The 27,949-nt window shown below is 41.7% G+C and overlaps 1 protein-coding gene and 1 pseudogene across 1 annotated transcript; one reads left to right on the top strand and one right to left on the bottom strand.

Annotated features, from left to right (window-relative positions):
* Nucleotides 1-985: 985 nt before the first annotated feature.
* On the bottom strand, nt 986-15,056 carry ZFP37 (ZFP37 zinc finger protein). Its single transcript, XM_043927818.1, has 4 exons — nt 14,657-15,056; nt 10,516-10,642; nt 10,071-10,205; nt 986-3,575 (listed from the first exon to the last, which is right to left on the bottom strand). Exons 1-4 carry the CDS (start codon nt 14,786-14,788, stop codon nt 2,065-2,067), a joined length of 1,905 nt encoding a protein of 634 aa, XP_043783753.1. The 5' UTR covers nt 14,789-15,056; the 3' UTR covers nt 986-2,064.
* An 8,716-nt stretch (nt 15,057-23,772) lies between these two features.
* LOC122710181 lies at nt 23,773-27,749 on the top strand (annotated as a pseudogene).
* Nucleotides 27,750-27,949: the final 200 nt, after the last annotated feature.

The raw sequence follows: 27,949 nt of genomic DNA, 5'->3' as shown, positions 1-27,949 counted from the left end.
GATGTAGGAAAGTTAATCTAGTCAAACATGCAACTGCTTTATTCTTCTAAAAAGTGAGATTTTTTTATAGCTCTAGACAGTGATTAATTCATTCTGTGTATTGTGCCAGATTTTCATTTGATAATAAATTACTGATGGAAATGACTTTCAGATTTCATTGTCTTCATCTCAGAGTAAATAAGTTACTTGGTAATGAGTGCATAATATTCATGAGTTGATCTTTCAATACATGCATGTACACATGTACACATACAAACACAAGTTCTATTTTAAATATTTATACTTTTTAATTCTCAAAAAAAAAAACCAAGGTCAGTAAGGCAGCCACTGGGATAGGAAATATTTGCAAAGATAGCCTTTAACCACATATTATTAAGGGTCTATAATTATGGTAGAACAGTACCTATTTACTTGAAATATTTATTGAGAAGTATTGACCATGACTAAAGAAGTCTTTCTTACCAACTCATGTTTATTCTGAGGAACAAATCAGGTAATGTAGTGAATGTGCTATGAAAAATGTAAAAGATGACATATATATCAAGTATTATTATCTTATATTACAAATCCATTTTTTGTCCTTATGTTAGTTTTTTTAGTATAACAACTTACATTTTAGAACAGTTCAGCTGTATTTTTTAATCTATAACTCATGAGGAAAAATAGGAAAACAGGTTTCCTGTGCAAACCCAAACTGATTAACAGTACCTTCTGGAATGCATGCTTGAGAATATCCTGAGGCCAAGTCTAGATTCACTCAAAGAGTGCACGGATCCATTCACAAGGTCTGCTATTGGGCAAGAACAGGAAGTGGTGCCATTCTGTGCAGTACATTTGAAATCCCAGATTGAGGTATTTGTGTAAAAGCACTTTGAATATGAGATAAAGCGGAATGACTATTCAGAAAATCCCTTTTATTCAGCTGCAATCACAGTTCATCTTCAGTCTTTAAAATTATAGTAAATAAAAGAAACAGCTCCAAGTAGTAGTTGTAATTCATTATTTTAATGAAATAATATGTTTGATAAGAAAAGCCTTTGTGAATCCAATATCAAATTTAATACCACATCCTCATTTATGAATAAGCCTAGAAACTTTTACTTAGTCAAATCACATCATAGAGTGGGTTCAGTGAAAATTTTCATTAGTGTTGATTTATACATATTAAAAGGATTTTAATTGTGAAAATAATATATATACATGATTTTAAAATTTAAGCAGTATACAATAAAAAGGAGGTCTCTCTCCCATCCCAGACCTCATTCCTCTACGCCTGTGCCCAAAAGCAACCCCTAAGTTTCTTCTGTATTTTTTCAAACCAATCTATTTACATAAAAAATACATATATACACATACACACATACATACATACACACAGATAAATACATGTATACAAACATATTACTACATACATACACACAGACAGACATGCAAACACAAAACACCCTTCTGTACATACATGGGAACAAACTGTAAACATAGTTGAGCAACCTGCTTTTTTCACTCAACAATGTAGCTTTGATAGCATTCCCTATTGGCACCTGTGTGTCCTCAGCTGATTTCTTTCATTTTCTCTTAATTTTGTGTTAACATTTTTATATAAATAATAATCCTCTTATAAAATTTTCTGATGATACAAAGACCTGTGTGATAGCATCAAAGATGAAGCTTATACCAACAGTCACAGACATTTATACATAGCACTAAACAGATATGCAAACTTAATTCTCATATATGGTGCTTAAGGACACAACACTCAAGCTACTCAGGAATTGTCAGAATATGTAATCTGGTTCTCTAGTGTACTGATTATTTAATTTATTAACAATTTTAAAAGCTTTATATTTCAGTCTGAATATATAGATCATTTATAATAATACTTTCTATAAAAGGTTTAGTATCAAATTTAAACTCTCCATCCATTTCTTCTGTGTGAAGATTCATTTTCAAATTCTCTCATGTGTAACAAGGTGTGACTTCTTATTAAAACTTTCTAACATCCTTTAAGTTCAGAATACTTATAAGTTTAAATAAAACTTTTTGTTCAGATTTCCCACACTAATTTCACTCATGAGATTTCCCTTCTGAATGAGTTTTCATATGTTTGGTAAGGGATGCATTTTGTTTGAAGGCTTTTCCACATTCACTACATTCATAAGGTTTTTCTCCAGTGTGGGATCTCTGATGTATTACAAGTTGTGACTTTGCATTGAAACCTTTTCCACATTCATTACATTCATAGGGTTTCTCCCCTGTATGAGTTCTCTGATGTACAATGAGGTGTGACTTTTGGCTAAAAGCTTTCCCACATTCATTACATTCATAGGGTTTCTCCCCAGTATGAACTCTCTGATGTTGAGTAAGACCTTCAATTTGTTTGAAGGCCTTCCCACACTGATTGCATTCAAATGGACTTTCACCTGTATGAGTTCTCATATGGTAAGTAAGAGATGAGCTATGTCCAAAGGCTTTTCCACATTCATTACATTTATAGGGTTTCTCTTTAGTATGAGTTCTTTGATGTATAATGAGGTGTGACTTCTTGCTGAAAGCTTTCCCACATTCATTACATTCAAACGGTTTCTCACCTGTATGAATTCTCATATGTTTAGTAAGGGATGAACTATACTTAAAGGCTTTTCCACATTCATTACATTCATATGGTATTTCACCTGTATGTGTTCTCACATGTTCAGTAAGAGATGAGTTATACCTAAAAGACTTTCCACATTCCTTACATTCATACGGCTTCTCGCCTGTATGAGATCTCGCATGTTGCATAAGGTTTGAGCTATGTCTGAAGGTTTTCCCACATTCAGTACATTCATAGGGCTTTTCCCCAGTATGAACTCTCAGATGGTCGGTGAGAGCATGTTTATGACCATGGGCTTTGCCACACTGAACACACTCATATGGTTTTTCTCCAGTATGAGTTCTCTGGTGTACAACAAGGTGTGATTTTTGGCTAAAGGCTATCCCACATTCATTACATTCATATGGTTTTTCCCCTGTATGAATTCTCTGATGGTCAACAAGTCCTTGTTTATGGCTGAGAACCTTCCCACATTCATTACATTCATACGGTTTCACTTTATTCTGAGTTTTTTCATGCTTAGTAAGAGATGAGCAATGGTTGGATGATTTCTCATGTTCTTCTCCAGTTTGAATTTTGTCCTGTTCAGCATATTTCTTGCCAGTTTGAGTTTTGTCAGGTCCATTAGATGAGCTATAGGTAGATGATTTCTCACATTTTTTTCCAGTTTGATTTTTGTCTTTCTTTGTATCAGATAAGCTATGGCTGAATGATTTCCTATGCTCTTTAGCTATATCAGATTTCTTTTCTGCACAGTTTTTTATGTCACCAGATAAGTCTAAATTCTTTCCATGCGAATCAAAGTTAAGAAGCTTTTTTTTTGAAGGAATATATTTTGTACTCACATTTTTTTTCCGCGATGAACTACGTTCATGGCTCTTTTTCTTAGTCAGAGTTGTTCTCTTGAATGCAACTTCCCTAAGGATTTTGTTTTGAGATTTCTGGTGGTTCTTTAGCCAGTCCTCATCTTGATGGACTTCTTCTAAAGTGAAATTCAATGAGACACTTTTGTGAATCTTTGCACTCTCATATTTTGGGATACAACTTATAAAGAAATGCCCTGTTGTGGGGTTGAATCTTTATTTGAACCTAGTATCCTAAAGGTCTTGGAAAAGACCCTGATCCTGGGAAAGACTGAGGGCAGGAGGAGAAGGGGATGACAGAAAATGAGATGGCTGGATAGCATCACCGAATCAATGGACATGAGTTTGCACAAACTCCAGGAGATAGTGAAGGACAGGGAAGTCTGGCATGCTGCAATCCATGGGGTAACAAAGAGTCAGACATGATTTAGCAACTGAACAACAACAACAAATTTTCCTAAAGTGAATGAAATATCAAGTGCAAATATTCCTGTCATTTTGGACTTGAGGGGGAAAGTGCTGTAGTAGAGACAGAAAAAGAAAATTGACAATAGTGATTAGAAAAAACTTTGACTGTTTATAAACATGACCTTGCAACCTGGGATAAAAGATGAAATAAACACAAAAATACAGCAAATACAAAAAAAGAGAGATGAAGCTAAAAAAGCTTGTAATTTTAGCTGACACTTTTTGAAGTCTCTCCTCAGCCCAAACTTCCCAGAATTAATAACTGCAAATCCATGCATAGAGCTTGTTTCCAACAACCTAAACTATATTCATCCAAATCTTCATAGTCACAGTCAGGGACAGCAGGCTCAAGCCAAGATGTCCAATAAGAGTATATCTTGTAAAAATTTGGACTCTAGTCAGTTTCCACTGGGTGCTAAATTTTAAAATGATATAAGACAAGTATTATAAACCCATATCTTTCCTATGTAAACAGAAAGTTCATCAGCACAAAGAATAAAGCATATATCCACAGAAAAGCAGAGATGTAAGATGTGTCCTCAAAGAGATCATTTACATAATCCCAATACCTAATGGCTTTCTAGTACTGGCTCTAGTCCTTGGCTGAAGTACCATCCCTTAGGTTACAAAAGGCCTTATAATAAATTCCTCCATTTACTTAGGATAGCACAAGTAAAATTTTGTTATTGCTCCCCAAAGAGCCAAAATAAGAGAAAATAAGTAAGCTCATCAAAGAGTACTGAATATAGGTGACTGAGGGATTAAGTAGAAAGGGATGTTCTACTGCTCCCACCTATGATTAATATAATAATGACATTCCTGTACTAAAACACATCTGACTCTTACGTTAAAAAGAGTGTCTGACTCTTTGCAACCCTATGGACTGTAGCCCACCAGGCTCCTCTGTCCATGGGATTCTCCAGATAAGAGTACTGGACTGGGTTGCCATGCCCTCCTCCAGGGGTTCTTCCCAACCCAGGGACTGAACCCGTGTCATCTGCATTTCCTGCATTGCAGGCAGATTCTTTACCACTAAGCCATTGGGGAAGCTCCTTCTCTGACTTACCTGATGATTTTACCATATTATAAAATTCACAGTAATGAGACTGGCAAATAAACTTTATGACACTGGATTTGCAGTGTACACAAATACTTATTTTCCAATAGTTTGCTGTGGAGCATACCATCCCGTCACTCTAATTGCCAATTATAAATTTTAAGCTAATTCCCAACTCTAAGCAATTGCTCACATTCTTTCCTCCATACACTATACAAGTGTACGTTTTGAGCTATCTTCTCAACCCAGGCTTCTGTTCTCTGAGATCAAACTCAAACTGACGGATGTAAGCAGCCACGTTTTTAGTATATGATCCAACTTCTGGTTGCAAGCAACTGATTGGACAACAGTAAACATCAACCCTAGCTATCCAGCAATTTTCCTAAGAACTTAGAATTGAAGCTTGAAGACTTCTGTTAGCTAGATATGGACATTCCATATGTAAAAATCAAACAACTTAGGGGCTAGGACCACCATTTTGGGGGTGGTCTTTATCAACTATGGACATGGAAAAACAGAAAAAGCTTCAGGATAGGAATTAAAGAGACACAAAAGGAGAAACAGATATAAGAGTCTCCAAGATTTCAGGGAAAAAAAAAAAAGATATAAGAGTCCCCATGATTTGCATTCCATGGGGTCACAAAGAGTCAGACACAACTGAGCAACTGAACTGAACTGAATAGCCCCCAAATTAGCAGAATATCCACAATATCTTTTTAAGTTTCTTCTAACTCTGAATTTTCAAGATTCCATGAGTTTCTCAAGGCCAGAGGGACCAGTGTGTCAAATGACAAATGAAGAGAATCCATAGTTTTTGACTCATCCATTCATGGCTCCAGTTCTGCCTGTCTTCACTTTTCTTGCTGATGCTTGGTGTTACAACTAAAAACATTCCTAAGTCATTTAATATGTGCATTTTTGTCATTGCTACAGTGACTCTATTCTTGGTTCAAGTTCTTACTATTATCCTTGGAGGTTCTTCAAAGAAGGACTATTTTTTATTCCCTGAAATGACTGCTCGTTCTAGTGAGTTCCATGCTTTGGTTTCTGAAGTTTCAGTCATTTTAGCCTAAAATTTATGTCTTAATTACTGTCTCAAATTCAGGACAGGCTGAAAGCCTTAATTACATGTTCTGCCAGACCAGAGTCCCCTAGTATTATCCTACCATTATACCAGATAACTAGTTAAGAGTCTCCTCTCCTCCCTCATGGTAAATTTCTCTTGTGGTGATATTTATCTTTTCCAATTGTCAATTGGGACCAGCCAAATCATCATTATAAGAGGTTCTTGTAATATTACACCTCAAGAGGAAAGGTTTGAGTTTTGATCCCTTTCTTCCCAGAAGGCGATTTGCCTCCATCTCTCCCAGCATCTTTGGGCATTGGAAGATACAGCCTTTGTCATGCTACAGAAAAGTTCTTGTTATACTCTTTCTCTCAGGATGCTTGCATCACTCAAAATTTCCTAAATGAAAAAGGAGCTGGCAACTCCAGTTCTTCCTACTGTATCTATACCACTACTTTATACATACTTATAAAAATTAATCTACTCTATGGGAACAAATCTCTTAAAAGTTCTCCATAAAAGCAATGGTATTTCCCAGCCATATATTCAAACACCATAACTCCTTTCTGTTTGAACCCAGTTTTTACTTTATCCATGTAATGTTCTTTCACCACTGAAATAACTATTTACTTTTTCCTGAAATAGTGACAGACTTTATTTATTTGGGTTCCAAAATCACCACAGATGGTGACTGCAGCCATGAAATTAAAAGACGTTTGCTCCTTGGAAGAAAAGTTATGAACAACCTAGACAGCTTATTAAAAAGCAGAGACATTACTTTGCCAACAAAGGCAAGAGCTATGTCTTTTGCTAGTCAAAGCTATGGTTTTCCTAGTAGTCATGTATGGATGTGAGAGTTGGACCATAAAGAAAGCTGAGCACTGAAGAATTGATGCTTTTGAACTGTGATGTTGGAAAAGACTCTTGAGAGTCCCTTGGACAGGAAGGAGATACAACCAGTCCATCCTAAAGGAAATCAATCCTGAATATTCATTGGAAGGGCTGATGCTGAAGCTGAAACTCCAAAACTTTGGCCACCTGATGGGAAAAACTGACTCATTTGAAAAAACCCTGGTGAGCTGGGAAAGACTGAAGGCAGGAGGAGAAGGGGATGACAGAGGATGAGATGGTTGGATGGCATCACCAACTCGATGGACATGAGTTTGAGTAAGCTCTGGGAGTTGGTGAAGAACAGGGAGGCCTGGTGTGCTGCAGTCCATGGGGTTGCAAAAAGTCGGACATGACTGAGCAACTGAATTGAACTTAACCGAACTGCAAGGGTTAGGGAGGAAATGGAAATAATGATGGTGGTATAGACCATGGGTCTAGAGCATTTCACAGAGAACATGGGGAGATGGAAAGTAATGAGGGGCAGGAGCATCACGCCAAGAGATTTGGAAAGAGGACAGATTTAAGAATGTCTGAATACCTAAGGAGAGAAATTTGATACTATGGGGTCTCAGAGTACGGGTGAACAAAGGGAGAAAAGCTGAGGATATTAGGAAAAGGGGGATAATTTTAAAAAGCATTGCTTTAGAGAGGTAAAGGCTCCCCTCATAGCTCAGTCAGTAAAGAATCTTCCTGAAATGCAGGAGATCGGGTTTCAATTCCTGGGTCAGGAACATCCCCTGGAGAAGGAAACGGCAACCTACTCCAGTATTCTTGTCTGGAGAATCCCATGGACAGAGGAGCCTGGCGGGCTGCAGTCCATGGGGTTGCAAGAGTAAGCAAGAATGGGATTAGCTAAGAAAACAGTTAAAAGGGTTCACTACCCTTTCACAAAACTGAGCAATGGGAAGCCTAGATGAGAAAGGATGGCTATATATGAATGGGTCAGTTAGGCATCTGATTGGTACCCAAGGTTTAGAGCTCTGTTTTTCACCATTTTTCCTAACATCACCCAAGTAGTGTAGCAGACTGCGTTAGTGTTCCTTGTGGATTACTCCCCCCAGCCCCTCTGCGTGACCATGTAATCCTCCCATTCCTACCCAGTTGAATTTGGGAGTGGAAAGGTGACCTGCTCTGACTAAAGAACCAATAAAATGTTAAGAAGAAAGAGATATCTACCACATCCAGTGATTTTTAACTCATCATATGGTTCCATTCCTCCTTCTTTCCCTCTGTAATGAGATCAGAATTTGCCAAATAGGGACTGCGCTTTCAGTGTAGGTCACAAGAAAATGTGGGAAAGGACTGCAGCTTGAGCAAGAAGCAAATCTTTCTTTTTGTAGGCCACTAAGATTTGGGGAGGTGGGGGGATCTTTCTTTAATGGGGCATAACTCAGCCTACGTTGACTGATACAAGTGGTATAAGCAAATTCCCGTAAATCACTCTGGCTCACAGCTATAGTGACTCTCATACGAGAACCTCCCATGTGGACAGGCCCACAGAAGGAGGAGATGTCAGAATCTCCAAGGTTAGAGAATCTTCGTAGTTTGAACTCCTATTCCCTCGGGAGATTTTTATATTTTTCTGCTGCTACTTCCCGGTTAAGAAAGAAGGGTCTAGGACCTTTAAGAAGAATTTCAGAATAAATTTTCTTTGAAGAAGAAACCAAGAAGGTGCCAAACCCAGGCACGTAAGGTTAATTAATATATGACAAAGGAGACAAGAATGTACAATGGAGAAAAGAGAGTCTTTTCAATAAGTGGTGCTGGGGAAACTGGACAGATACATGTAAAAGAATGAATTTAGAACACCTTTAACACCACATACAAAAATAAACTCAAAATGGGAAGAAGACCAAGTCCTATAAAACTCCTGGAGGAAAACACAGGCAGAACACTCTTTGACATACTGCAGCGATCTCTTTTTAGAATTTCTCCTAGAGTATTGGAAATAAAACCAAAAATATAAACAAAAGGGACCAAATTAAAAGTTTTTGCATGGCAAAGGAAGCCATAAATAAAACAAAATGACAACCTACGGAATGGGACAAAATTTTTGCAAATGACGTGACTGACAAGGGCTTAATCCGCAAAATATACAAATAGCTCATTTAGCTCGATATCAAAAAAAACCAAACAACCCAATCAAAAAAAATGGACAGAAGATCTAAATAGACATTTCTCTAAAGAATACATACAGGTGGCATACGAAAAGATCCTTAACACCACTAATTATTAGAGAAATTCAAATCAAAACCACAATAAGGTATCACCTCACACCAGTGAGAATGGCCATCATCAAAAAAATCTACAAATAACAAATACCAGAGAGGATGTTGAGAAAAAGGAACCTTCCAACACTGTTAGTGGGAATGTAAATTGGTACAGCCATGATGGAAAACTATATGGAAGTTTCTTAAGAAACTAAAAATAGAGCTACCATGTGATCCTGTAGTCCCACTCCTGGGCATACATCTAGAGAAAGACATAATGAGAAAAGATACATGTACCTCAATGTTCATTGCAGCACTATTTACAATAGCCAAGACATGAAAGCACCTAAATTCCCATCAACAGATGAATAGACAAAGAAGATGTGGTATATTTATACAACAGAATATTACTCATCCAATAAAAGGAATGAAATAATGCCATTTGTGGCAACATGGATGGACCTAGAGATTATCATATTAAGTGAAGTAAACCAGACAGAGAAAGACAAACATCATCTGATATTGCTTATATGTGGAATCTAAAAAAAAAAGATACAAATGAACTATACAAAACATAAAGAGACCTACAGACCAAAGGGGAAAGGGGCGGGGGGTGTGGATAATTTAGGAATTTGGAATTAACATAAATATACTACTATATATAATATGGAAAATCAACAAGGACCTACTATATAGCACAGGGAACTTTACTCAATAATTTGTAATAACCTGTAAGGGAAAAGAATCTTTAAAAAAAAAAAAAAATGAATTGCTTTGCTGTATACCTAAAACTAATACAACATGGTAAATCAACTATACTTCAGTAGAAAGAAAAGATATATATATATATTTTTAAGTAAATAATAAAAGCATGGGAGAAAGAAAGAATTCCAAAGTTATCATGAAGAAACTAGAAACTCACTTCCATTGGTTCCTGTTTCCTTGGTTCTTGCTATTTCACTCGAGCCACCTTGTTTGGGTCTCTTCCCCTTCCCTAGCCATGGCTCTTCTCCTTTTTCCAACTTGGATATCATGTCTGGTTTGAGGGCCTGATACCCTACTCATGAGAAAAGACAGACATTGAGTGTCAGAACAACAAATATCCCAGAAATCAATCCCTAACATCTGAGTTTCAGAGCTTGTAAAGGATAAAAGACTATGTGGCTTCAGAAACTTCACAGTTCAATGCCCAGGTACCCCATCTGAGTAGATCCTCCATTTTCAAGGCAGGAGCACACGTATTCTGCCTAGTACCCAAAGGGATTACAACTCTTTGATTCATAAAAATCGAGGATAAACTTATCAAGGGCATCAGAGAGAAGGCATCACAGTAAGTATATTTTGAATTACAAAGGAATTGTCCTTACCCATTGAGGCTAGGTTGCTGTAATTCTCCAGCATCACATCCTTGTACAGGCTTTTCTGAGCAGGATCTAGTTGCTCCCATTCCTTGCTAGTAAAAGCCATAGTCACATCATTGAATGTTACCGATCCCTGTAAAATAGCACATTCCTAGTTTAGTCTAATGTTATCCACATCAGTGAGAGATCTGGACAAGATAATAATGACTTGTTCTTACCTGTCCATTCACTATTGATCATAAAGTTATTTTTTTTACTCATTTTTGTTTTTGAGAGACAAAAACCACATTAAGAAATGTCCCTATAATAGAATGAATGTTTGTGTCCCTCCAGTTCATGATTGAAACCTTGCCCTCCAATGTGATGATATTAGTTTTGGGAGAAAATCAGAATTAGATGAGGTCATGAGAGTGGGGTTTTCATGAATGGGAATAGTGCCCTTATAAGAGTTATGACAGAGCATGCGTCCTCTCTCTGCTCTTTCTGCCAAGTAAGGATCTAACGAGAGGTCTGAAACCTGGAAGAGGGCCATCACCAGATCCCAAAGAGCTCTCAGACATGCAGCCTCCAGACTGTCAGAAATCAGCTTCTGCTGTTTATAAGCCATTCAGTCTAAGGTACTTTGAAAAATACCATATGATTATCAGAGAGAAAGACAATTACAACAAACATTAGAATCAGTCTTCATCTTTATAACTAAACACTACGGATACAGAGTTCTGAGGTAGAACTGAGACCCTTGGTTTTTATGAGCAGTCAAAAAATCAATTATGTTTGGAAGCAAAAGTAAGATATTTAGGCATGTAAGGATTTGGCAAGTATATTACCCATGAACTTTAAAAATAAAGAGAAGAAAGGAGGGAGAAATCAGGAATGTGGTAGGGAGAGGAGAGAGAGGAGAAGAGGAATCATTTTTAAAAGAAGGAAAATTGGATCAGAATAATTTTGAGATTGGGAAAGACTTAATAATATACAACAGAGAACTATGAATAATAAAGCCAGTAAAATGTCTAATTACATCCAAGTCACTTGATAAACTTTCTTGTGCAGTTGTTATAAAAATATCCTTGGACTTCCCTGGTAGTCCGGTGGTAAAGAATCTGCCTGCCAATGCAGGGGACACAGGATTGATCCCTGATCCAGTAAGACCCCACATGCCACAGGACAACTAAGCCCATGTGCTCCAACTACCAACCCCACACTCTGGAGCCAGAGAGCCACAACTACTGAAACTCACATGCCCTAGAGCCCATGTTCCTCAAAAAGAAAAGCCACCTCAGTGAGAAGCCCATGCACTGAAAGTAGAGAGTAGCCCCTGATCACTCCAACTAGAGGAAGCCTTCAAGCAGCCATGAAGACCCAGTGCAGCCAAAATAAATTAATTAATTAAAAAAAATTTTAATCCCTAAAATCAAGAGGTATGATGTAAGAAAAATAAGCAGACAAAAGATTGGTTGTGGGTGGGGAGAAGGAATTAAATAAAGCATGTTAAAGTTCTCCTCTTATTAGGTAGCTACTGTAGAATTTTGAAGCTAATAAATATGTATTCAAACATGTCTGTTTAACATTTAAAGATCACCCCCACTGCCATAAACCACCAATCAATTAGCTGCATGTGTCACCAATCTCTGAGCTCACAAACTTGCAGTCACTGATTCCTATAACTCCTGTCATTAGTTGTTACTGGCTTCCCAATCACTGAGCCAGCATGGTCCTTCCTAATTCCAAAATGACTGATCCCAGCAAACCTTCCAATTACTAACAGCAACAGATCTCCACAGTTACTTGCCTTCATAAAGACTCTGATCACATACTGTCACAGGTTCCTCAACTATTGATACCAGTGGAACATATTAATCTCCACCTCAGATATGACCCCCAAATATTATCAATCCACATTGACACCAACAGAACCCTTACACAGTGGCCTTTACAGAAACCCTAACCACTGCCAATAAACTCCACTACACACACCCTTTTTAACTATTTTCTTCACCTGCTTGCTTTTTTAAATTTAATATTTATTTATTTGTCTGCATCAGGTCTTAGTTGCAGCATGTGAGATCTAGTTCCCTGACCAGAGATCAAACCCCGGGTCCTCTGCATTGGAAGCATGGAGTTATAGCCACTGGACCACCAGGGACGTCCCATCGCCTGCTTGCTTCAACCAAAACCTACTTGTCACCTGAGGATGCTGCTCCCTTACAGTGTTCCCCAATAAAAGTTGTTTCCCCACCTCCACCCCAAACTTAGAGCCTTAAGATGCAGTAAATTACACTTTCAACTGTTTTTCATTCATGCTTCAAAACCCCTATCTTGTTTAGAGTATCACCAGGCTTTAACCCATTAACATTCTGGTTCAATGATTCACTAGAAGGACTCACAGGGCTCAGCATATAGTTGTACTTATAGCTATGATATAGAACAGCAAAGAATTCAAAGCAAAATAAACTAAGGAAAAAGGAGCATGATGTGAAGTCCAGAGGAAGCCAGGAACAAATTTCTAAGAGTCCTCTCCCAGTAGGGAGCTTCCCTGGTGACTCAGACAATAAAGAATTTGCCTGCAACGTAGGATCCCTGGGTCGGGAAGATCCCCTGGAGGAGGAAATGACAAGCCACTCCATATTCTTGCCTGGAGAATCCCATGGACAGAGGAGCCTGGCAGGCTACAGTCCATAGTGTCGCAAAGAGTCGGACAGGACTTAAGTGACTTAGCACGCCTTTCTACTGGGTCATCCTCACTGACACACACAGTTGTCTCATTCATCTGAGGAAAATCCTCTCTTAATCTCATGTCCCATCCAATATCCATTTCTTTGCTCCCCTTATCAGGGGATAAACTTTAAAACTCTTAAAGTTGTCTATACTTGCTGTCTCTACTTCATTACCTCCCATTCTTTAACTCTCCCACCAGATTTTACCCCTGTCATTCCACTCTAAGAGCTCTAATCAATCAAAATAACCACGGAACTACAACTTGCCAAAGTCAAATTCTCTGTAGTCATACTCTGGGGACTGAGTACTCCCATTGCCTTGAAAACCCTGATGCTTCTTTGACAACACATTTATACAGTTTTCCTCCTGCCTCAGTGGTTACCTCCTACCGCCTACCTCATTCTTCTTCTTCTCCTCCCCTCTCCCTCTCCTCCTCCTTCTTCTCCTCCACCAGAACTCAAAACATCAGATTGACCCAGAACTGTTGACTTTTTGCCCTCTATTCTCCCCTGTCATCTCTTCCTAGATGATTTCATTCAATCTTATAACTTTAAATGCCATCTGTACGTTGATCCCTTTCAAATGAGGATTCTTAGTCTAAGTCTCTCCTAAATTCTAAGTTCTCTCCCCTTTCATATGAGGATTCTTCAGTCTAAGTCTCTCCTAATCTAACAGTTAGTTAACATCTCTACTTGAACATGTATGTAATGGGCTTCCTGCCACTGTTCAAACAGAACTATGGCTTATCCACCCTGGCTCTCCTTTAAGCCATCAAATCAGGTCTTCTCCAACACAACCCTTTCTCAGAAAATGGAATCTACCAGTTCCAAAAAGCCTAGGTGTAAATTTTGATTCTTCTTTTCCCTCTTGTTCCATATCAGTAGTCCTACTGGCTCATCTCCAGGCATATTCTAATTCTGATTTTTCATTTCACCTGTGAACCCCAATCATCATCTCTTACCTTTACCTACTGCAATAACTACTAACTCACCTGCCTGCGCCTCCGCACTCAGACGGGAACAATTCCACCTCTAACAACCACAGACACTGTAATCGCTGCCTCCCGTAGACATTCCCATTTGCGACCCCCACAGTCCTCCCCAATCTCTGATACACCCCAAAGCCCTTATTTCTGATCCCCGCGGCCTTCCAGACTCCGACTTTCCGGTGACTGCCGCAGGCCCCTCCCCGCCACCACTGTCCCGCAGATCCCTCAAACAGCGATTTCCTTAAACTGCAGACAGCCCTCTAGCACTATTCCTTAACTCCCTGAGGATGCTAAGATCACCCTCCCGCCCCTGCAAAAGGCCCTTCAGCATTGACTCCAATTCCCAAATCACCTATTTCACAAACTACAGTAACCCACCAGCCACTGATGCCCGGTTAAACCACAGCTGACCACCAGACCACCCCGCCCCGGCATCGCGCTCACCGCAGCGCTGCCCCCGGGCTTCGACATAGCCATCTCCGGAAAACGCTCGGCCTCTTCGGCTGTCCCTGCACTCCTCCTCCGGTTCACGGTCGCTGGCTTTGTCGGGAACTGGGCGCAGGCGGTCGCCGACATGGCGACCACCCGGAGGGCGGCCTCGGCGGGTCGGGCAGCTGCGATGGCGGCGCCCTTGAGTCTGGGTCATGGGCGCGGCCATGTTGACTGAGGCGCCGCCGTACAGCGGAGACCCGGCTGTTGGGGAAGGTTTGGAGGTCCGTGGCCCGGATGATGAGATGCGAGCTGGCAGAAACCGGGTTCGCAGAGTGCTACTTGCAGAGTGCTTCACTGTGCGTGACACCCCAGTCCCGCTACTCGGAGGTTTCGGTTCTTGAGGACAGAATGTGGAGTTGCTTTTCCCAGTCACTGCAACCAGCTGCGGGGAAACCAGGAATTGCCGACCATCGCAGACTCCAGAGAGCTGGGATAATGAGAGAAACTGGAGGGAGAAAAAGGAAATGCCCAGTCGGGCAGATGCCATAGATGTTTTATAGAGAGAGAACGCTAATCTTGGAAATTTATTTCATTTATGGTATGAGAGCACTGAGAAAAAAATGACTCACCGAATTAAGTGAACACATCGCTCCTCAGTGAGAGCCAGAGTTCGATGGTGATGTTTCAGTCCAACATTGTAATCAAGCAATTGGAGTAGAAATAATTTCTCATTGGGCCATTTCATGCACAAACGTCACTCATTTAACAATTATGTATTGAGCTTTTGTAATGTAGGCAGATTGGATTGCTTGGGTTTGCTAGATAATGAGAAAACCGTGGAGATTCAGACACAGCCTTTATTCACCCTGTTGTGGAATTTACAGTGGGGCAGGGGGCCGGTAAAATTATCCCAAATATTTTATTCTTTTTTTCCAGAGTCAAACATAGCCTGTTTTGCACCTTCCAGTTATATGTGCTTTAAAAAAAGAAAATCCAACCGAGTAAATTAGAGTATCTAATTGACTTTATTAAAAGATTCATGAATGGGACAGCATTTCATCTTACAAACAGAAAGGCCATCTGAGGAGCTGTGCAGAATGGAGTATTTTTAAAGGTAGAAAAGTGCTGGCGCAGGGGAGTTAGGATTATTTAAAACGAGGTCACTTTCCTTTGAGGAAAAGAAGGGGATATCCCCAGTCCCAGCAATGTCTTCCTAGTCTTCTGACATCAACTTAAGGGCAAATTATGTTGTAAATATTGTGATGCCTAGAATTCTAGCATGAGTCCCATTTTTCTCTACTCCCTAGTGTTATACCTTTGTGAGAACCCCTAACTTTCAGTGCAGGAGGAACGTGTGGTTGCATGGAATATTATTCCCATGATTAGATCCCAAATCAGTTGACTTTTCAGTTCAGTTGTTCAGTTGTGTCCAACTCTTTGTGACTCCCTGGACTGCAGCACACCAGGCTTCCCTGTCCATCATCAACTTCCAGAGCTTGCTCAAATTCATGTTCATTGAGTTGGTGATGCCATCCAACATCTTAGCCTCTGTCTTCTACTCCTGCCTTCAATCTTTCCCAGCATCAGGGTCTTTTCCAATGAGTCAGTTCTTCACATCAGGTGGCCAGAGTATTGGAGTTTCAGCTTCAGCATCAGTCCTTCCAATGAATATTGGAAGAGAACCCCATGAACAGTTGACTTGAAGTTGATAAAAAGTGGAGATAATCATGGTAGGCCTAATTTAATTGACTGGAATCCTTAAAAGTGGCTGGACCCTTCTAGTAGTCAGAAATTTCAAATATGAGAAGGTCTGTGGATGAAGCTACATAGTAAAGACCTGAAAGCCACATCTGAGAACTGAGAGTGGTTTTTGGTCTACCAACTAGCAAGACAGTAGGAGATGGCAACCCACTCCAGTATTCTTGCCTGTAAAACTCCATGGACAGAAGAGACTAGTGGGCTACAGTCCATAAGCTTGCAAAGAGTCAGACATGACTGAGCACAGCAATAACTAGCAAGGAGTTGTTACTCCTACAACTGCAGAGTAAATGACTTCTGCCGAAAACCTGAGGGAGCCTGGAAGCACGTATTTCTCTAGTGAAGCCTGAGATTAGGACACAATCACCCAACACCTGAATTTCAACTTTGTGTGCCCTTGATGGGAACCCAGCCATACCATGCTCAGACTTCTGACTTGCTGAAACTCTGAGATAATAAATTTTTGTTGTTTTAATCCAGTAAAGTTAGTGATAATTTGGTCTGCAGCAGTAGAAAACTAAAGATTCACCAAAAATTGAAGGATATAATTGTAATTGAGATTCCTCTTCATCTACTGGAAACAGCGCCTCCCTCTGTGTCCCAGATAGAGCATCTTTGACCTCACCATCTGAGTATGGCAATTGCTGCCGCTCAGCTGGTAAAGAATCCACCTGCAATGCGGGAGACGTGTATTCGATCCCTCCATTGGGAAGATCCCCTGGAGAAGGAAAAGGCTACCCACTCCAGTATTCTGGCCTGGAGAATTCCACAGACTGTATAGTCCATGGAGTTGCAGAGTTGGACATGACTGAGCAACTTTCACTCCTCAGATAAAGTCCTGACTTTGTCCCTAGAGCACAATCCTAAGAGGTCCACTAATTATGTTTGAAAAAAAGCTCTCTGCTTTCTATCTCCTCCCAGCTAGTTTTAAAAGGAGACAGGCAGGCCAGTTTCTCCAGGCTTTGCTTGAACATTAGTGTTTCCTCATAAATCCAAACAAATGCCAACATATCTCTAAACAAAAGGCTGTTCTCAACTGTAACAACTCTCCAAGCCCTTGATTCTGAGTAATTGTCTAATTATCCTCAAAGAGCCCTTGGGGGGAGGCAATATTCAGAGACATAACTGGGTGGAAAAGTATAGGCAAGGCAGGGTATGGATATTCTCTGCACTAAAGAGGGGGAAGGGAAGCAAAGAAGAGAGGAGAGAAATGAAGAATGAAGGAGTTTGGTAAGAAAAGGTCGTGGAATGGGGACCAGGAACATTTCAATTTACCCAAGAAGTTCCATCCTTTCTCTACATGGAAGAGTCAGTCAGTTTCCTAGTTCAGAATAAATAGTAAAAGAGTGAATTTTTTTTTTTTTTTTTGTCTATGCTCAGTGGCATGGTGGATTTTAGTTTCCCAACCAGGGATCAAGTGTGTGCACCTTGAGGTAGAAACACAGAGTCTTAACCCCTGGACCACCAGGGAGGCCCAAAGGAGTGAATGTTAAATGTGAATCAACTTTGTAAATATTATAAGGATCAGTGTGTGGATTAAATACTTACACGTGAGTTTTGGTAAAGGTTTAGATACTTTCAACTGAGTATGATAATTGTCAAATCAAAGAAACCCAGAAAATTGTCTCTGCTTCAGATAATCTCTATTACCTCCTCTCCAATCAACAGACTCTATCATCTATACAATCTTAGGTACCTGAGTTAGAAACTCTGTCCCCTCCATTAGCCTGTAGTTTGGCTCTTGACTGTATAGACGTTCTTACAGTTGTCTCTAGGAATTGTCCTACAATGGGTCTTCTGTAAGACGTATTCACAAAAATAAAGAGAACTGTGTGATCCCACATAATGTTTTCTCATTCATGCATTTGGTAATTCAGCTCCTATCTAGAAATATCTATTGCACATCTGTTATAGGCCAGGAACTATGCCAGGTAGTGTGAATACAAAATGGGAAAAATTCTTAACCATGGGTCCCGTTTAGAGAGCTTAGGCTCCATGGGAGCAGATGAGTATTATTCAAATGAGGACACAGAATTTAAATCAGGACTATGATAAGTGCTTCAAAAATGATACATGGTGCCATGAAAGCATAGAATCTAGTCTTAGAATTATTATAAATTACCCAGAAGAAAGGATATGTCAGTTGATATTTGAAGAATAAACAACAGTTTACTTAGCATTTCAGATTGATGAATGGAGTATGCAAAGCTTACTGCTGCCTCCCAACCCTGATCTTCAAAAAGAAGAATCTGGAACCTTCCTCATCTCCTCAAGAGTCCTCCCAGGTCTCAAAAACCTCTTTGGCTCCATCCTTGACTGGGTCTTTATCCTTCTTCATTCTCTTGAAGGGACAGGTTCCCTTGGAGAAGATGCCTTCATATTTTAAGTTTAAGAACCCTGACTCTCATGGTTCTCATTGCTGGGACTCTTGCAGGCCATCCCTCATCATCCATGTTTATCATTCTATATTATGAAGAGTAAGTGATGAAGTGAGACTCAAGAAGTGTGGTGCAGTGCAAGTGGAAAACTTTATGGATAGGCACAATACATCCAGGCTTCCCAGGGGCTCAACGGTAAAGAAACCACCTGCAATGCAGGAGCCGCAGGTTTGATCCCTGGCTCGGGAAGATCCCCTGAAGGAGGACATAGCAACCCACTCCAGCATTCTTGCCTGGAGAATCCTATGGACGGAGGAGTCTGGTGGGCTACAGTCCATAGCGTGGCAAAGAGTTGGACATGACTGAAGTAACAGCGTGCACACATACACGATACATCCAATCAGTGAGACACAAAGGTCAATACAATGTCAAAAGGAACTGCTTTTTAAAAAGACATGACTTCAAAAGACATGACTTTAAAAAGACATGACTTCATATTGGTTGGTATAAAGATTGCAAAGGCATGACAGAAATACTGCGTGTCTTAACTGAAGTGTTGGTGACATAGGTTCATATACATTTGTGAACATTTTCTTGATGCGTGCACTTACATTGCTGTGGAATCTAGGATTCTAAGTAAAATCTCTTTAAAGCTGATACAGTGAATAAAGGGAATACGAAAAGAAAGGCTAATGAAAGACTCCGGACCCTACAAGAACACCTGCAAGGACACTCACAAATACACAGACAAAGGATTGTGATATTAAATTTTTATTGCAGTACATGTAGAACATTGTAGTCCATAAGTAAAAAATGTAATTTTAATATCAACACCAAAAATCTACAAAGTTCATCATATAACCCAGATAGCTCATTTGATATAAAGAGTTGTTAAAGGTAGATTTCTAAGCATAACCTTAAAGAAACCCAATCTCTGGTAAAACCCAAAAAAGACAATTGCTCTTTGCAGTGGAACCCACCCCTAGGAAGCTACCTATTTCCACATCAATCTCTACATCTGTGTCTACGTCAATTTCCACATCTAGCTATCTGTAAGTCTTCCTCCTCCTCCACTTTGTTTTCCTTGCCCTCTCTGTGTCCCTCTCTCTTCCTCATTTCATTTTTTCAAATAAAACAGGAAAATATGGAGGGATGAAAAGACACAAATCACATCACTAGGGGATACAATCTGAACTGCGGGATTAAAAAAGTGTTGTCCTCTGAACGCCATCCTGCAGACTGACTTCTGGACACGGTGACCCATCTGCCTGAGCTGGGATGCAGCAAGAGCTGAAATCTGTTCGCTGAACACCTTTTCCCCTGACAGGAGGATTTCTGTCCTCTGCGAGGGAAACTCGTCGCCCCGGGGTACAAAATGCCTCCCCGCAGCCGTGCAAGCCTGAGGAATGGCGGGGAGCGCCGCTAAGGCCCAGGCGCCCAGGGCGGTGAGACCTGCGGGCCGGGAGGTCGGTGGTGCGCGGCGAGCAAGGAGTCGAGCGCCGTCAGCGCCCAGTGCAGGGCGGCGCCCGCGTGCGTCAGCTGCCAGGTGAGCCAGGCGCGCTGCGAGGCCGTGGGCTCCGTTCGGTCTGTGGACATCGGTAGGAAGGCGCCCCCCGGGGCCCGCAACTCATCCAGGACCACTTCAAGGGCTCCCATCTGGTTGGAGAGCTTGGACGTGAGCGCCTCCAGGGGCGCGGCGGCTTCAGGTGCCTGGGTTCTGCGAGGGCGCTTGGGCGAGGCGGGCCTGGACTCCGGCTTGTACTGGCCGTGTCTCTGGCCCCGGGCCCACGTTGGCGATCGGAACCGGGCCCCCCTGTCCTGGAGACGCCGGGAAGTATGGGCAGCACCTAGGAGGGAGATAGAACAGGAGGGGTTCCCGTGATGTGCGCTGCCCCTGAAATTTCTTGTCACATTCACCCCCGCCCCTTGCCTGTCCCAACACCTCCACCCCAGGCCTCATCCCCCACCAGACTGACTCTGTTGGCCTCGTCCAACATCTGCTGGCAACCCGGGCCAAGTCCTGGGCGCCGTCCTCTCAGCCTGTTCCCACTTCATGGGCATCTCACCAGGGTCAGAGGCTTTCTCTGCCCTCTGGGGGGTTCAGTTTGCCCCTCAGGGCCTTTGCCCACATCCCCACCTCTACCAAGCCCAGCCCAGAAACCTACCTCCTCTGTGGTAAGGTCCTGCTCTGCAGGAGTTTGGATGCTCTTTAGATCTCCACTGTGCTGGGGGTGGTCTTCCCCTCACCTTCTCTTTTCCATGGCCATTTCTCCTGTGACTCTCAGGGGAGCCATCCGGGCTTCTGCATCGCTTGTGCCTGGTGACCTCTGTGGGTGGAGAGGAGGACAGGGTGAGTGTTCCCGACCTACTTCTGGAATCTGGGGAGAGTGGATTAGAGAAGGTTCCAAGTCCCATTGCTCCTCCAGCTCCGTGCCATCCCTTCCCCCAAACCCTGGTTTCTTCCAGCCCCCCTCTCCCTCCATGAACATCTCAACTGGACAGAGTAGTTCCTGAGCTGCCTGGCAGGCATGCCCCAGGAAACCCTCTCTCAAGTTCAGACCTCAAGGATGGCATAGCTGGTAGAGCCCTGGATCACAGGGGATGGGGACTTCACCCTGGGTTTCTCTCCCCACCTTTCAGAGGTGTCAAGTTCACATCTGGCACGTGTTCCTCTGTCCCACAGCCCAATCTCCACTGCCTCCCAAATTCTCTCCAGGATCACTCAAAACAGATGTCTGCAAGAAAGAATCTGGCATCTTACCTGCTTTGCTCTGAGAGGCCTCTTGCGTCTCCATGCTTTGTTTTTCTCTCTTTCTTTCTGAGGGATGTCGATCTCCTCCCTTCTCTTTTACAGACAGGTTTTCCTTGGAGGAAATCCTTCCATTTTCCCTGTGGGAGACTCCTTGTTTCTGCTGGCCAGGCCTTCTGCCATTTGCAGCCCCTTTCATTGTGTCCACGTCTGCCATCTGCAGCATACGTCTGGATGCCTCAGAAGTGGACCATGGAATGACCAGGTGAGCAGAGGGCGTGGCCTTGTCTAGCTTCCGGACAGCCCCCGGGGAGTCACAGATTGGTTGTCAGGAGGCTCACACCCCCGAGGGCATTTGCATGATGAGGTTAGCACTCTTTGGTACATCCCACTGATTTTCTTGGTCCTCAGGACTTTGTAACTGTTAATTCCAAAGCATTTTGATTCTTTGCTATATATTAACGTCTGAGAAGGACAATTTTTTAAAAATTTAAGTTTTCTTGATGAGGACAAGTTTTAGTCTGTATTGAATTTGTTAAAATATTGCTTTGTTTCTGGTTTTTTTGTTTGTTTGTTTGTTTGTTTTTTTTAGCTGCAAGGCAAATGGGAACTTAGCTCCCCATCAGGGATCCAACGTGCACTCCTTTCATTGGAAGGTGAAGTCTTAACCACTGGATTGTAGGGAGATACCTTGTAAAGGCAACTTTGTCCTTTTGTTTCATGTTTTTTTATCTATTTGTTTTCAACAATTTTGTGTATCTGTATGTCTGTCAGACTGAGTCACTCTTTGCCAGGGGTCAGCAAGGTGTTGGTATAAAGGACTAGAAAACCTTTATGGTTTGTTTTACTTGCATTCCCTTTGGCTCCTACTCAGGTATGCTGTCCTGACACAAATGCCACCAGAGATTACAGCTGAAAAAGCATATTTAAGCTCCAAATTATTGTTTAAAAAAAAAATAGGTATGACCTCTGCTCTCCGCTGGCATCTTACCGGCTTTGCTCTGAGAGCACTCTTGTGTCTGAGGGCTCAATCGTATTGAGTTTATTTAATTTTTCTTATTTTTCTCACACTTTTTTCTGCTTTTGTCTGGATATGGACATATTTTTCAACTGGGATCAGAAGGTATAAAAAAACATAATAGGTGAGTGACAGAAATAACCTAGCACACAGCTTTGAGAGCAGTGGTTCATGAATAATTTGAAGCATGTGATGGATATATTCACTGTCTCATTGCAAACAGTGTACTTGTAGGTGGAATAATTTCTATGAATGAGCAGGAGGGAGCATATCGAGGGAACTACATTGTCTTTTGCACATATCTTCTCTTCTATAAAAACAGCCTCCACCAGGTCAATGGGACCTCTAGGTCAGGTTGTTGCTGCTGACAGCTGATAAAACCAGCACAAGCCAATCAGAATCTATTCTCATTAGACTCAAGGTACCCAGGCCTCAGAGTAAAGAGCTGAGTCACATTAATGAGAATGTTCACTCTGCTATACAGCTGAAACTAACATTATTCATCAACTATACTCCATTGTAAAATAAAAAATTAAAAAAAAGAAAAGAATGTTCTGTGGCTGTTGGTGCTTACAGAGTCTTTATCTGTTCTGAGGCTTCATTAACTGTTCCTTGGATCCTGAGATGTAGCACATTATTTTCACACTAGTTACCTTTGGACACATATTGATATTGAGTATCACATATTCCTGGAAAGTGCACATATTATGGGAGTGGGAATTAATTCCAAGTGCTCAAGTGCATGGAAGGCCCTGATCTCCAATCATTCTGGGGTCACCATGAGGTTGTTTAGATCTCATCTTTAAAAATAAATCCTTCAACTGTAATCTGATTGGCCTGGTGCATGTAGACTTTCTTAAGTTTTCAAATCTAGTGTGGTCCCCCAAATAGGTTCACATGGCAGAGTCTTCATTCTTTATAATTTTGCTCAAAATATATACATTTCCTGTTCCCCAAAGCCTTGCCTTCAGTAGGCATGGAATTTAGATCTCTAGAGACTTTAGATAAAACCAGTATAATGATTAAGGGCTGATCTGCACTCAGGAAAGGTGCTATCCTGTGACCTGATTGTTGTGATTTATAGTAAGAAATATGTATTTGGTGTTTGTCTTGCTCTGGCACGACTTCCGTGGTAGCTCAGATGATAAAGGGTCTGCCTACAATGTGGGAGACCCAGGTTCGATCCCTGGGTTGGGAAGATCCCCTGGAGAAGGAAATGGCTACTAAAGCCACTGGAATTTAAGTTGAAAGTGATAAATGGGCTTTGTTATGTTAATGAGGTGACCTTTGGAGAGCATCCCAGTGACCAAAGAGTAGGGGCTGCCTGACCTTATCAGAACCCCACAATACAGGGAGGAGAGAGGAGCTGGAGGTTGAACCCATCACCAGTGTCTGATGAGTTAATCATGTCTCTGTAATGAAGCCTCTGTAAAAACCCAAAAGGACTGGTTTGGAAAGCTTCCAGGTTGGGATTCGGGGAGGACAGGGGAGCTCATGCCTTTTCGCCTCACCTTGCTTGAGGCACGTCTTCCGTCTGCTGTCCCCGAGTTACAGCCTTTTATTATAAAATGATAATCTAATCAATAAAAGATTTCGCAGAGTTCTGTAAGCAAGTTAATTGAACCCAGGAAGGGTCATTGGAACCTCTGCACTCTAGTGGCTCCACCAGAGGCACAGCTGACAGCCTGGAGCTGTGAGTGCATCTCAAGTGGGGCAGGGGCTGTCTTGTAACAGGGAGCCCTGGACCGGTGGAATCTGAAGTTTTCTCTGAGTACAAAGTGTCAGGAGTGTGAGACACCAAACTGGTGTCAGAAATAGCTTGGTGGTGTGGGGATAACACACTGTCACATTGGAACTTGTACTAGAATCTTGCCATCCTTACTGGCTACTGTGGCTGCCAATTGCACATGGGGCACTCGCATTCATAGGACCCCTCTGGGTTCAGACCTGGCAAGAGGTCAGGTACTGTAAGCTTCAGGGAACCCAGAACAACAGCAAGGATAGCTTGTATGGCTGACTTCTCTTTACTTACCATGAATTTATACTTCTCAAAGGAAGATAATTGGATTATTTTCCCATCACTCATTCTGGAGTCTCCTGTCTTCCAGCGTTTGATTTACTTGGTATCCACATCATCAGGCCACTTTGCTGTTACTCGTAGCTCCTTTGCTTCAGCTCAACCACCCATCATGAGCAGCAGAAACTCTTTCAGAAGAAAATGTTTTGATCGCTTTCTCTAAGGCAGTTATGTTGGAACATCAGGAGTTGTTTGTTTTTTTTTTTTAATTGTCCCTACTCAGAGCATTTCTAGGTAGAAAAAAGACCATCTAGTCTTTGCTAATGTGAAGATAGCAAAATTTTATCCTGGCCACTACATTTCCTGTTGGGAGGCTCCCTGACCAGATATCTTGTACCATGTGAGATGAGTAACCTCAAGGAGAATACAACTTTGCTTTTCTTAAGTTTTTTTTTGGAGGGGGGGTGCACGCTGCTTGGCATATGAGATCTCATTTCCGGGATCAGGGATGGAACCCTGGCCCCATGCAGTGTAAGCCTAGAGTCCTAACTACTGGAATGCCAGGGAATTCCCACATTTCTCTTTCAAATTCTACCAAGTATTGGGGTGACCAAAAACTTCCTTTGGCTTTGGGAAAAAAAAAAGACACTTTTCATTTTTATCAAGAACTTTGTTGAACAAGGTATTTGCTGTTATGTTCCACTACCTTCTGTCATTTTTCAGGTAACTTCATAATTTCATTTTCCCAAAACTTTTTAATCTTTCTGAGCAAAGAGCTATTCTGGGTGCCCGTTACAGTCTTCCAGGGAATTGAAGTTTTTTCCAATAAGAGAATTTTGTAATGACTGAAATAAATGTAAATCCAAATGTGCACTGTCTGGTAAATATGGCTGATGAATCAGAACTTCCAAGCCAAGCTATAACAGTTTTTGCTGGGTCATCAAAGCAACATGCAGCCTTGCATTATCCTAATGGATGATTGGCCTTCCCAGGTGGCTCAGTAGTAAACAATCCACCTGCCAATACAGGAGATGGGAGTTGGATCCCTGGATTGGGGAGATCCCCTGGAGAAGGAAACGACAACCCACTACAGTATTCTTACTTGGGAAATCCCATGGAGCTACAGTCCCTGGGGTCTCAAAGGGTCAGGCATGATGGAGCAACTAAAACAACAACAATGGCTTTTTCTTGAGACGCGCCTCGCTATCAGAGTGTCTGGGCTTCCATGTCCCCAGGACGGCCCTACCGTTGGCGGCTTCCGCGTGGCCCGAAACGAGGCCAGGCGGCACTGCTCAAGACGCGAGTCGTCATGGCCGAGGTTCCCAAGGTGTTGCAGCAGCAGGAGGAGGACCGCAGCAAGCTGAGATCTGTATCAGTGGACCTGAATGTCGATCCCTCGCTTCAGATTGACATACCTGACGCACTCAGTGAGAGAGAGAAAGTCAAATTTACAGTGCACATCAAGACCACACTGCCCACGTTTCAGAGCCCAGAGTTTTCTGTTACAAGGCAACATGAAGACTTTGTGTGGCTACATGACCCTCTTATTGAAACTACAGAATATGCTTGGCTTATTATCCCGTCAGTGCAGACCAAGCCCGACTTTGATGGCCCTGGAGAGAAGATGCAGAAGCTGGGAGAGAGTGAAGGGTCAATGACGAAAGAAGAATTGGCCAAGATGAAGCAAGAGCTAGAAGCTGAGTACCTTGCTGTCTTCAAGAAGACTGTGTCTTCCCAGGAAGTCTTTCTTCAACGGCTCTCCTCTCACCCTGTTCTCAGTAAAGACCGCAACTTCCCTGTTTTTTTGGAATATGATCAAGATCTAAGTGTGAGGCGGAAAAATACCAAAGAGATGTTTGGTGGCTTTTTTAAAAGTGTGATGAAAAGTGCTGATGAAGTTCTTTTGTCAGGAGTTAAGGAGGTAGATGACTTTTTTGAGCAAGAGAAGACTTTCCTCATCAACTGTTACAACAGGATCAAGGGTTCCTGTGCAAAGGCTGACAGGATGCCCATACCTCATAAAAGTGTCGCAGACGATGATATCCACACCGCAGGCTGCTTGCATAGCCTGGCTTTAGAGGAGCCTACAGTCATCAAGAAGTGCCTGTTGAAGGTGGCTGAGCTGTTTGAAAAACTTAGGAAAGTGGAGAGTCGACTCTCCTGATGAAGACTTGAAGCTCCTGCAATTCTACATGCTCAACATAGAGGCTGCCAAGGATCTCTTATAGCGACGCACCAAAGCCCTCATCGACTATGAGAATTCAAACAAAGCGCTGGATAAGGCCTGGTTAAAGAGCAAAGATGTCAAGCTGGCCAAGGCACACCAGCAGGAATGCTGCCGGAAGTTTGAAGAGCTCTCTGAAACTGCAAAAGAAGAGCTAATCAATTTCAAACAGAAGAGAGTGGCAGCGTTTAGGAAGAATCTATTTGAAATGTCTGAACTGGAAATAAAGCATGCCAGGAACAACGTGCCCCTCCTGCAAAGCTGCATCGACCTGTTCAAGAACAACTGAGTGAAGGACTGAATGTGAAGAAAGCCGGCATCACTTGCACTCAAATCATTACCACAGAAGATTTGATTTATCTTGACTGCAGTTTAAAATTATGTACATACATATTTTGATTTCTAAACATCTTAACACTTAACCATGTTGGTTTAAAAATATTTCTATTGCATGCTCCTTGGACATAACTAATCTTGATGCAGTTAATACCTCAGTGGGTGGAATCTGAAGTACTGGGTTCTCCTCTAATTTGTAGTGATGAAGAAAGGGTGCAGAATCACGTGCCTTCTGGAGCGAGTGTAATCAGCAGGGGCCCTGCACATGTCGTCTCAAGTTTCGTGTGCCCAGGTCCCTGTAATTTAGGGTCGGTGCCTGTTAATAGCAGATGAGTCAGCTACTCGTTACAGGTAACAGACATTCCGTCCCTTTATCAAGTGATTTTCCCCTTTCTTACTCACTGATTGATAGTCACCTTCAGTTGTTTGTACTATAACAAGAGCAAGAAAAATATCATATCTTTATATATATCCTTTGCAACTCCATTTTTGTAGCTGGGATACAAATATTTGTGGGGAGAGGCTTATCTTGAGGGTATAAGAACAAGTCATGTGAACCCCTCCCTTCCTGGTGGGGGCGCAGTATGTGTGTGCTTGGACTTTTTATAAAGCATCCAATAAAATATAAATAAATAAATAAATAAAACAATGGAAATTATGCATTTTCTGTTGACTAATTCCAGCTGATTTTCATTGAGGTGCTGTTTTCAGTTGGACTGATTGGAAGCAGTGTCTGTTGGAATTAATGGTTTGGTTTTCTGAAAGGAGCTCATAATAGAGGACTTCCTTCCAGTGCCACCATATACATAACATCTCCTTCCTTGG

This window comes from Cervus elaphus, chromosome 16 (genome assembly GCF_910594005.1).
Source record: "Cervus elaphus chromosome 16, mCerEla1.1, whole genome shotgun sequence".
NCBI classification, from domain to species: domain Eukaryota; kingdom Metazoa; phylum Chordata; class Mammalia; order Artiodactyla; family Cervidae; genus Cervus; species Cervus elaphus.
This window is presented reverse-complemented; position numbering and strand designations above follow the sequence as displayed.